This window comes from Apodemus sylvaticus, chromosome 10, assembly GCF_947179515.1.
Source record: "Apodemus sylvaticus chromosome 10, mApoSyl1.1, whole genome shotgun sequence".
In the NCBI taxonomy this organism is placed as follows: Eukaryota; Metazoa; Chordata; class Mammalia; order Rodentia; family Muridae; genus Apodemus; species Apodemus sylvaticus.
This window is the reverse complement of record NC_067481.1, coordinates 27,017,748-27,029,784: the sequence shown is the minus strand read 5'-3', so window position 1 is coordinate 27,029,784 and position 12,037 is coordinate 27,017,748. Positions and strand designations below refer to the sequence as shown.

The following is a 12,037-nucleotide window of genomic DNA, read 5'->3' as shown; positions in this document are numbered from 1 at the left end:
CAAAATAAAGCAATACATTCCCCATCCCCTCAAATAAGCAAAATGAAATGGCACCTGTCAATATGCTAAACTTGAAAGGCACCAACATCATTGCCCAGGCTATCTGACATCCTCCTGGGAGACAGTGGGACCTTCCACACTCTGCCTTATCACCAAGGCTGACCCAAGTGTCACTTCTCATCATTCCAAAGGCACCCCCTGCCCCAGGGTAAAAGACAGGCACAGGCATATGGTTTAGAGAAACGTTGTTTAATGGTAAAGCTCAGCACACTCCAGCACCAGGACTGGCATGGAGTCAAAGCAGCAGGGACGGCTGGGTGACCCCATGGAGCCTCACATGGCGAAGAGGATGAGGAAGGCGACCATCAAACAGAAGAGTCCCATGGCCTCAGACAGGGCAAAGCCCAGGATGGCATAGGAGAAGAGCTGCTGCTTGAGAGACGGGTTCCTAGCAGAGATGGGAAAGGGGGAGGGTCCAGGTCAGGAGAGGGACACGTGCGGCCATCAAGGGGGGCTAGCCTACATCTCCCCTGAGAACCTGGGACAGGAAGGAGACTAGCGACTTGGCAAGTTCACATGTGGCATACTTTGATTCTGACTTAGTTCACTGGAGAAACAGGAGGTAAAAGAACATCAATTTGATGACTCCAGCTTGCTAAGACTCTTCCCAAGTGGGGTGGAGCTTATATGGAGAAACATTCCCGGCAGCCCCAAACTTACCTGGCATAACCAATAATCAAGCTACCAAACACTGTGCCAATGCCAGCCCCTGATCCAGCCACACCAACTGTGGCGGCCCCAGCACCAATGAACTTGGCGGCTGTGTCGATGTCCCGGGAAATCACGCTGGTCTGGAATTCCCGTCTGGCCACCTGGAGAGGGGAGCTGCTGCAGGAAGGCTAGAAGGGAGGGAGGTGGGCAGTCAGTCAGCGAGCAGGGAGCAGAGAGGCAGCTGGCAGCTCCCTGCCCACCCCACCCACCTGAGTTAAGAAGCAGCTGGAACTCAGCCTCAGAGGGCAGAGTGCTCTGTGTACAGGACAATGTCAGCCCAGGGTGCGTTCAGACAGGGCCAGTCACATCTATGACTGTCATTTGAGTCTTGGAATTACAAGGGTGTCGTAGATCCTCTAATTCTCCTAAAAGCACCTCAGTGTCTAGGGACATCCTGAGGGGCCCGATTTCCTTACCTGTTTAGATGGGGCCTCTGGTCTACTCAGGAGGGAGGCAGACACAGGCCTGATTAGACCCCTGGTACAGGAGCGGATCTGTAAAATCAGAAAGATGTATTGCTCCAAATCAGACCAAAAACAAAACAAAACAACAAAAACCCAACCTAAGCTGCAAGAGTTTGTCACAATCAGTCCAATCAATTTCAAGGTCAATTAACTTATCCTTATTTTTCTCAGGTAGGTCTGCATTGGAGACAGTTATGCTGATAGGCTGTAGTATCCCACAGTGGCAGCAATCACCATTTGATATAACGTACCAGGCTGGGGAGCACTCAGAAGACCCTGGGGTCAATCCTCAGAAGCAAACTCAAACCAAACCAGGTATCAAAGTTCATTTCCAAGGGCACAGCCTTAATCAGTTTCCCAGAATAGAGTAAGACTCAAATATCCAATCAGTTGTTGAGGTAACAAAAGGCACCCAGGGGAGAGATTTACTAAAATGCATTTACAGCAACATATATCCTTCATGCAGTAGGCCAGAAAGCCTGGTTTGACTCCCAGAACAGCCATCTTAGAAAAGCTCCCAGTGACCGGAACTTCTAGACATATTATTCAGTGCAATGACTCTCAGACTTGGCACAACATTGGAATCACCTGGGGAGTTCTACCAAAATTGCCTGGGGGTTCCACCTTCATTTCCCACAGTCTGATGCAATTGGTCTTAGGTGCAGTCTGGGCATTAGGAGCTTTAGGCTTTCCAGATGAACTGAACATGCAGCCAAGGTTGAGAAAAACTGTTTTCCGGTTGTCTGGCTACAGCCAACCCAGGGCTGTGATAAAGGTCAGCTCTAGCTTATCTGAGGACAAGCCTTGACGACTGGGTTTACAGGCCTGAATAAACATAGGTTACCTGCAACACATCCTATACCTTCCCCCAATAGCTATCGTCAGCATCACGGAACGCCAGCTCCTTAGTCCATTCATTAAAGATTGCTCCCATACCGTACCCGACCCTATAGGGAAACCCGGAGCCTCCGCTTACCAGAACTGGAGAAAGGAGCAGTGCCTTGGTGGTCTGCATTTTTCAATCTGCAAGAAGGGGGTGAAAAAAAAAAAAACGTAATTCCTATGAAGGCCCGGGTGTCTGCTTATCCTGGCAACCTCCTGTCGTTCCCATCCACCTCCAATCGTTCTCCCCAACCCTCTTCCTATACCCCAGCTAAGGAGGGCATTAGAGGTCAGAAGGACAGAGCAGATTCCGGGGTCAACCACTTTCCGCGCAGCGGGTCTGCAGAAGGACAGCAACCAAGATCGGAAGTAAAAGGAGGTGGCTCAGGCCCCAAGAGGGAAATGTTGCGAAAAGGAATGGTCTCCCGGGAAGACTGGAGGCAGAAACTGGCAGACGTCGTGCAGGATCCTGCCCAAGTTACAAAGCTGTGTCCCCTACTCTTCCCCAGCGGCCGTTTATCGCTCATTACCGTTGGTAATTAACATTAATTGATAAGCTTAGAGACTCTAGTCCTCCTCCTCTATCCCTGGAGGCAAATGGTGCTCCTCGTGGCACAGCCCACGGCCTTGCGGACCCCTGTCTCCCGGCCCCAAGTCACCTGCACTCCCACTCCCCTGCAGCCCCTGCTCGGCCCACAGCACACTCCCTGCTCAAGGTGACTGACTCACCTCCCAGCTTTAGCCCTTGGTCTCAGCGCTCAGCTTCCCCACCCACGTGTTCGGGGTCCCTTCACTCCCATTGGCCGTTATCTCCCCACGTTCCAATTGGCTGGCGTCATCAACTCCATCTTTCTTATTGGTTTTTTTCAGCTTCTTCCTCTCTCTCCACAGGAGCTTCGTGGCAATTCCCGCCTCCTTGCGGATAAAGGCGGGTTCTTTTTCCGAGATCGGGGTTACGATTGGTTGAATCCCGAAGTGCTTGACCATAGAGTCGATGAGACTCAGAGGTTCTACAACCTTCAACACAAAATGGCGACCAAGGTGCAAGCGGAAGAAAAAAGCGTGGGAGTGACAACCGGCCGCTTGACGCAGGTGGACACGTGATACGGGCTCCGAGCCTTCATTCGGCCGCTTGGACCTTGGAGCGCATTGCATGTTGGGCCTTGTAGTCCAGTCCGAGGACCCAAGGACCACCGACATCCCGCGAGACGTTGCTTCCTGGCGGGGAGAGCCGACGCCTTTACACTACCTTCCACCATGGTGATTTGTAGAAAACCCCGTTTTCGTCCAAGAATTAAGGATGGTTGAAAAATTTCTAAGTAATGAGCGTGCTCTTGTGGGACTGTCAGTAGTCAGTCAACATGGACTCACAAATTGAATGGTGAAAGAACAACAACAAAACACAATTCAAGCCAGGCTTGCTATTTCATACCCGACATCTTAGCACTTGGCTGGTGCTAGGGAGACAGGAAGGTCAGGAGACTAAGCTTCATGAGTTTAGGTAAATAAATAAATAAATAAATAATAGGCTAGGGCCAGACTATTGTGTTGGGAGTGAGGGAAACTCTAAAACGAAAACAATAATTGGTAGAAGGAAATGTGCAAAGTCAAGTGTATGCTTGTAATTCCAAACAGAAGGCTGAAGCAGGATGACCGTGCACAAGGTCCAGGCCAGCCTGGATTAAGTAGCAAAACCTTGCTTAAAACAACGACAAAACAACACAACCACATGTATATGCATACAAGCAGGAAGGGTAGGAACAGAAAAATAGAACTGCAGTAACCATTGAGCTATTATGAATTAGAAATCCTTCCTGGAAAGCAGTTTGGCAATATTTTTTATTTGAAATGCTATGAATGAGCCACCGTCTTTGACCCAGTAAATCTTGAGTAACCGAGAACCTTTAAATGCTCCGCCCTCTTTGAGCCAGTATAGCACTTCTAGGAGCCTGCACTAAAAAATGTCATGCAAAGGTTCCGATAAAAAAGAATGAACATTGAAAACCTTTTTTTTTTTTTTTTTTTTTTTTTGAGACAGGGTCCCTCTTTGCAGTCCTGGCTGTCCTCGAACTCGTAGAGATCTCCCAGTCTCTCAGTTGCTGAGATTAAAGGCGTTTGCCACCATGTCAATGGGAAAAATAACTGTCACACTGATAGTAAATGCTTAAATATATATATCTTTAAAGGTGTATAGGCGTTTTGCCTGAATGTGTACCACATATGTGCCTGATGCTCTTGGATGCCAAAACCGGATTCCAAGACATGGAGTTAGGGATATTTGTGAGTCACCTCGTGGGCGCGGAGTCTCAAAGTCAAGTCCTCTGGAAGAACACACGTGCTTTTAACTGATGAGCCATCTCTTCAGCCCTAATTTATTTTCGTTTAGTTTGTTACCAAATTTGAAAGTTTGGGCTTGTGTGTGCTACAGTGCCAGTGTGGCAATCAGAGGCCAACTTGCAGTTCACCCCTTCCACTGTACGTTCCAGGGATCGAACTCAGATTGCAAGGTAAAACTGCTCTGACCCATCTTACTGGCCCTAAATAAGACAGGTATTATAGTTCATTTCTAAAAATAAGCAGGGAGAGGGGCCTGGAGAGATGGCTCAGTGGTTAAGAGCACCGACTGCTCTTTCTTTCTTTTCTTTTCTTTTTTTCTTTCTTTCTTTTTTCTTTTTTTTGTATTTTCGAGACAGGGTTCTCTATATAGCCGTGGCTGTCCTGGAACTCACTCTGTAGACCAGGCTGGTCTTGAACTCAGAAATCCACCTGCCTCTGACTCCCAAGTGCTGGGATTAAAGGCATGCACCACCACCGCCTGGCTTCCGACTGCTCTTTCAAAGGTCCCAAATTCAAATCCCAGCAACCATATGGTGGCTCACAAGCATCTTAATGAGATCTGATGCCCTCTTCTGGTGTGTCTGAAAACAGGTACAGTATACTTACATATAACAAACAAATAAATAAATAAAAATAAGCAGGAGCTGGAACCAGAAAGGTGGCTCAGCAATTCCTGCCCCAGAGTTTGCAGTTGATTTTGGTACATTGCATTGATTTAAAAATACTGTAAGAGTAATTATAAATGGATCTGCAACGAAGTTGCTCCACTTGATACTGTTTATCTAGTATCTGTCCTACACTTACCCTTTGTTTTTCAGTTTAGATTGTCTCCATAAATTAGTGGTTACTCATCAGATAGAGCCACCCACAGAAAAGCAAACTGCATTGTAAACATCTCATTTTTCTGGGATAGGGGGAAAATATGTTCGTTTCTGTATTTAATTCCCCTCCCCACAAAAGCAACTAGTTCTAATACTTAGAAACTTACTGGCCTCTCATTGGGGGTGGGGTGAAAAGGGGGCTGGGTGATCTTAGTTGCCATCTATTGACAATAATAGCAGTTTGCAATAAATTTTTCATGAACTTCAAAAAAAAAAAAAAAAAAAAAAAAAACACTTGCTGCTGTTCCAGAGGACAGAAGTGTGGTTCCCAGCAACCATGTCAGGTAGCTCACAGCAATCTGTAACACCATCTCCATCTCTAAGGCACCCACACTCAGGCACACATGTCCACATGTAGATGCACAAGCATGCATATTTAATGAATTCTTAAAAAATAAGCAAGAATAAACAATCATGAGGGTTTTCTCTTTTCTTTTTCTTTTTTGGACCAGGGTCTCACATCGCCTAGGGTGGCTTTCAATTCTATTCAGGTTCTGGTTGAACTTTTAATCCTCCTGCCTCTAACCTCCAAGTTCTGGAATTACAGGCATGCACCATCATGCCCAGTTTAAGAATATTTTCATTTATTCTTTTTTTTTTTCCTTTCAGAGATGAGATGTTGCTATGTAACCCTGGCTGGCTAGGAACTTGCTATGCAGATTAGGCTGTTGAAGTCAGAGTGATCCTGCTGCCTCTGTGTTCCCAGGGCTGGGATTACGGGTATGATTCTATGCAGAAAACTTTCAGGGCTGAAGAGATGACACGAGGGTTTAGAACACTAGAGGACCAGAGTTTGGTTCCCAGCATCTATGTAGGGTTGCTCACAACAGGTTATAACGGGAGTTCTAGGGGATCCCATACCCTCTTCTGGATGGCAAGGGCACCAGCACACTCTCTGCCCCACACCACACCCCACCCCACAATTAAAAACTGGGCTAGGGAGACGGCTCAGCAGCTAAAGGCCCTGACCACCAAGTTGTTGTTGGTTTTTTGTTTTGTTTTTTTGGATTTGGCTTTTTTGAGACAGGGTTTCTCTGTATAGCCCTGGCTGTCCTGGAACTCACTCTGTAGACCAGGCTGGCCTAGAACTCATAAATCTGCCTGCCTCTGCCTCCCAGAGTGCTGGGATTATAGGTGTGTGCCACCATCGCCTGACTGAATGCTTTGCTTGCATGTCTGCATGTGCACCACAGACATGGCTAGAGCCCATGGAGGTAAGAAGATGAAGGGTCCCCTGGAATTGAACTCAGACAGCACCTGAGCTGCCATGATCCCAAGTGAGAGGCTTAAGCAAAAACCCACGGTGTTTCTCATCCGAAGTCACGGCACCAAATGAGGGGGCTTAAAAAGAGGATTGGGGGTTAAGGGAGTGTGGCACGGCAGTGTGGGGGAAGGGGGTGCCCAGGCAGGCCCTTGTTCGGGCACCTCTTTCCCGAGGGACCACACACACACAGGCATGGTATAGAACAGAGTTTATTCAGAGTAGGGGATGGGAGTTAGTGGTAGAGAAAGGCAGAGAGAGAGAGAAGTTGAGTGGAGGGCAGCCATGACCACGTGGAGGGAGGGGGGAGAGGAGAGCCCAAGGGGCAGAGAGGTGAGAGTATGTGGGAGAGCAGAGACAGCAAAGACAGAGCAAAGAGAGAGAGGAGGGGCAAGTAGCCCCTTTTACAGTGGGCCAGATCTATGAGGAGGGGCATACCTGGCTATTGCCAGGTAGGTGTGGGGTGGAGCTTAGACAGAATACCAACACCAAGTATCGGGTGTAGGCCTGGGGGATTGACAGAAGACACAGACACATGTCATTCTGTAAGGAGAATGCCAAAGCTTTTACAGAGGAACCAGCAATATATACCAGAGGCCAGGGAACACAACAGGAAAAAACCATCATAGCCATAGGTTAGGCACCAGGGAGGTCTCTACCACACTGGGCAGGAAAACAGGAATCAAATTAAGTCGCAGGATGTCCTGCAGGATGTTTTCTGTGTAAAACAGCTCAGCTGGGGAAGTTGAGCTAAGCTCACCGATGCCCAACAGGTCACCCTTTTTTATTTTATAAAAGGAATAGTGTCTGTCTTAGGACACCTTCCATCCAACTCCCATTACCCATCTCTGGGAATCTCTGCCAGTCCCAGAGCCCCTGTCTTAGGTTAGTGTGGACTGCAAAGGAGTTGCCCACCATAGCTAACTATTCTTGATATAGGCTGAGCCAAATTTGAGCAGATGGATTAACCTGTGCTGAAGACATAAGCATTTTTTCAGTTACTGCTCTGGACTGGTTTTGTTGTTTGCACATATGGTTTAGAAGGAACAATCCCAATGCGGCAGCTCCACAAGCCAAAAGCCCTAGTGCCATGGACCCAGCCATTTTTAATCAGTGGTGGCAATAATGCCAAAGTCTCCCTTATGGTGGTACAAGGTGACAGGGAGTCTTCCTTCATCATTTAGAGGGATAGGCACAATTCCAGGAATTCTTACAACCACAGCAGTATCTTCATAGTCTCAGCAGTTTGTCAATACACACAATCTGCTAGAATAATTCAATTTCTTCTTGTCTTCTTCCTGTTAATTAGAGACTTTTCAAACTACATAAAAGAATGGGACTAAAACACATGGTTTGGTATTCAAGAAAACATTGCAAAGTGCAAGACAGGAGTCAAGAAATGAAGTTCTAGCCGGGCAGTGGTGGCGCACCCCTGTAATCCCAGCACTCTGGGAGGCAGAGGCAGGCGAATTTCTGAGTTCGAGGCCAGCCTGGTCTACAGAGTGAGTTCCAGGACAGCCAGGGCTACACAGAGAAACCCTGTCTGGAAAAAACCAAATCCGAAAAACCAAAAAAAGAAAAAGAAAAAAAAAAAGAAATGAAGTTCTATCTAGCATAAACTATTTTCTAATATAAGATGTAAAGTAATATTACTCTGTTGTACTTCTAATTTAGCTGCAGCCTTCCCTGTAGTCCTATTAGTAGAGAGCACAACTGGTCACACAGTACTACTGCCATCAGTACTGGTAGATTTTCCACAAAGCTCCAGTAAGTTTCTGTCTGTACCTGTGTCTATGACAGGATGCACACAACACTCAGGAACCCAAACAGGACTTTCGGCATCTTTAGGAAAGATACAAACAGAACCTCTTATCCTGACCAACACTGGATCAAGACCTCTCCAAACTCCTGAAGATAACTCTTTCCATTTTACCAAACCCTCTGATTTCTTCATACCTTTCCAAGTCTGTCTGCAGCAGAAAGATTATCTCTATCTATTAATAAAAAAATTTAAAAGTATAAAGAATAAAGAACAGTCTAACATATGGAGAGGTAAACTCCCCCTTTTCTGTTTTTTCAAGATAATTTTTTTACAGTAAGATTAGCTCTCTCCACTGTAGCTTGCCCTTGTGGATTATATGGTGTGAGGGGCCGCCCGTTGCTCCTGCAAACTCCATTACAAGGTGGCGTTCACATCTAGCTAAAATGTATCATTAACCGGCGAACAAATCAGTGCGCATGCCTGAAGTGATTTAACGTCTTCGGTCTCTGCCTACCTCGTGGCGTAATATGGGCTGATGAGCTGCAACCAATTAGGAAGTGCCACGTCCTAGGCGGGCTTACCAGCCTATATAAGGGACGGTTTTTCAGACCGTTGGAGTCTCCGTGGTTGTAAGCTTATGCTCTGCCTCTCAAGAGCCATTAAAGCATTCTACAGAAGGAACCTGAGTGTGCCGCGTCGTTTTGCTGGCGAGACGGTAGCGCGGGACAATATGGAATCCCTGTTTTATGAATAATATGAAAGTATGCACAAAATTTTTCAAAGGATCTGCTGGTATATGCTGGACCATTATCGGGTTCTTTCTTTCTTTCTTTCTTTCTTTCTTTCTTTCTTTCTTTCTTTCTTTCTTTCTTTCTTTCTTTCTTTTTTTTTGTTTTTGATTTGGTTTTTTCAAGACAGGGTTTCTCTGTATAGCCCTGGCTGGCCTCGAACTCAGAAATCCACCTGCCTCTGCCTCCCAGAGTGCTGGGATTACAGGTGTGCACCACCACCACCCGGCTCATTATCGGTTTTTAACTGATTTAGAACTCCCATGCAAGCAAAAGCTTGTAAACAATGATTTTTTACATCTTTTACCTTTTGACCACTATGTGCAGATGTAAAAATCATACCAGAAAAGGTATTTATAGATACATGAACAAATTGTAGCTTCCCAAATGATGGGATGTGAGTCACATCCATTTGCCAAATATCACTTGCTTTAAGACCTCGGGGATTCACTCCCAAATTGGGTGATGAAATGAACTGAGCACATTGAGGGCATTAACAATTTGCACAGCTTGTTCTCCAGCAACATCACAGTGAAACTGCAAAGAATTTGATTCTGCTAATTGTGCAGAACAATTAGGAATTTTTATAACTTTTACTTCATTCCCGAAAATAACAGCAGCTCTCCCATTGGATGATCCATCAGTGAAAACCAATTGAGCACAATCCAAAGGGTAAGAGGAAACAATCTTTGGAAAGACTACTGGATGAGTTTTTTTAAATTGACACAACTTACTATCTGAATAATGATTACCTTACTATCTGAATAATGATTATCAAAATAACAATTGGTAACACATCTAATTAAGGCCCAATCAGCAAAACCTTGGAATAAAATTTGTAGTTGTTTCTTATTATAGGGTGTAATCATAACATCAGGTTCCTTGCCAAACGTTTGCAAGCTTGTTTTATATGCCTTAAACAGTAAGGACACCACTGCCTGTGGATAAGACAACACAATTTTGGAAGGTGAAGCTTGCAAATGCACCCATAATATGGGTCCCTCCTGTCAAAAAACACTTGTGGGAGAATGTTTAAGAGGCAAAAACCAAAAACTAATTTTTTAGAATAATCTATATAATTTAGATGAGCTTCCTCAAGGACTCTTTGTACTAATTCTAAGCATTCCCTAGCTTCCTTTGTTAATTTCCTAGGAGAGTTGGGTAAAGCATCCCCCTTTAGTATATCAAAAAGGGGCTTTAACTGTCCTGTACTAAGCCTCAATGATGGCCATAACCAATTTATATCTCCTAATAATTTCTGGAAATCATTCAATCTTTTTAAGGTATCCAATCTAATTTGCAATCTTTGTGAACGAATTCCTTTTTTGTAAGAGTTCATGGCCTAAATATTGATATGGATATTCCTTTTTGCACCTTTTCAGGTACAATAATCAAACCAGCTTGCCTTAAAGATCAGCATAAGCTGCAAGAAGTACCTTCTCCTCTTTAGCTGTCAAAAGAATATCATTCGCATAATGAATGATGTACATCTGAGAATACTTTTTCCTTAAGGGTTGTAGAGCTGTTTCCACGTACACTTGACACATATTGGGGCTATTAGCTATTCCTGGAGGCATCACTACCCAATGGTAGCAATATGCAGGCTCTCTAACAGAGGGAATACTAAAAGCAAAACACTCACAATCCTTGGGATGCATGCATAAATCTATAGGAAATATAAAAGCATTCATGGAAGCAAATTTTAACAACTTGTCTTTTGGATAACAATTATCAATTTTGCCTAAAAGACTTGCCATGTAATAGGCCAAGTATCAATACTCTGTCATGACCAATTTGATAGGTGATTGAAACAAGGAACAAATGTTTTATCAGGTTCTTAAGACAATCTTTTCAAAATACTTTCATGATTCTATCCAACAATACTTTATCAACACACCAACAGCTTTATAGCAGGATGTTAAAACTTTACTTGGAAATGAAGAAGGGTGACTCTGCATTAATGCTCTTTGCCAAGGAATGGCTGTGAACACATAACAAACAACTGATTGCAGTAGCCTTCTCTACTATCTGTAAAGTCTTTTGCCAGTTCATTTGCATACACCTTGAGAACAGAGTTTTAAGTCCTCCTGTGGTAAGCTTAGAGCAATGTCTAAATCAATAAATGTTTTACAATTATCAGGATGCAAAGCAAAAAACAACATTCTGGATCCATAATGATTTTGTATCGAGTAGGCAGGCCAGATTTTAATGTCTTTATAAGTTCTTTCATAGCCTTATTAACCTTTCATAGATCGTAAGTTTGAACTGTATTTTGAACCACACCTGGATAGATCTGTCAATGATGCTGTTTTTGGCCTGAAACGTCCTAGGTGGGAATTGCAAGACAAAAGCAGTGCCTCACAAGCCTCCACTGAGGCAGCTCTGAGCTTTTCATTTACACAAATGTAAACTATTTTCTAATCTGAGCCTATTGCCCAGTGTGTGAGGGTCGAGTAACAAAAGGAACCTGAAATTTGAGGGTTTCCAGAAAAATTCTACTAGCTGTTTTTAGTAGTCATATCTACAAATTTTTGAAACAGTTTGAAAGTAGCCTGTTTGATACCAAATAAATTCCCACTGAGATCTCCTTTTCAATCTTGTGCGGTTAAATTTTGCTTCGACCACTGTATCCAACAAAGCTTGTGGAAAGTGGCATTAGGCCTATACTGGCCACAGCTGTTTTTAACTTTTATCATTCCTGAAATCATCTTAAATACAAAACATGGGTGAGTTAAGAATTGTGAGCCTTTGATCTGACGGCAAACTGCAGTCAATGGTACACTGGCAGTTTTTAACCATAATTTTTAACTTTCTCTTGCAATATTAGAGCATAACTACAACTTAGGAAAAGTAAAGCCCAATTTTAAACAATCTATTCTCTTTAAAATCAA

The 12,037-nt window shown here is 44.4% G+C and overlaps 1 protein-coding gene across 3 annotated transcripts; it reads right to left on the bottom strand.

Annotated features, from left to right (window-relative positions):
- Window positions 1–233: 233 nt before the first annotated feature.
- Window positions 234–3,090, bottom strand: Atp5mc1 (ATP synthase membrane subunit c locus 1). Of its 3 annotated transcripts, none has more exons than XM_052196836.1 (5): window positions 2,847–3,090; window positions 2,212–2,258; window positions 1,188–1,265; window positions 721–899; window positions 234–448 (listed from the first exon to the last, which is right to left on the bottom strand). In XM_052196836.1, the coding sequence occupies exons 2-5, from the start codon at window positions 2,248–2,250 to the stop codon at window positions 334–336; spliced, it is 411 nt and encodes a 136-aa protein (XP_052052796.1). In that variant the 5' UTR covers window positions 2,251–2,258; window positions 2,847–3,090; the 3' UTR covers window positions 234–333. The 3 variants fall into 3 exon arrangements, with proteins under 3 accessions (XP_052052796.1, XP_052052798.1, XP_052052797.1); XM_052196838.1 differs by having other exon boundaries at window positions 2,777–2,852; XM_052196837.1 differs by lacking the exon at window positions 2,847–3,090 and adding an exon at window positions 2,648–2,732.
- Window positions 3,091–12,037: the final 8,947 nt, after the last annotated feature.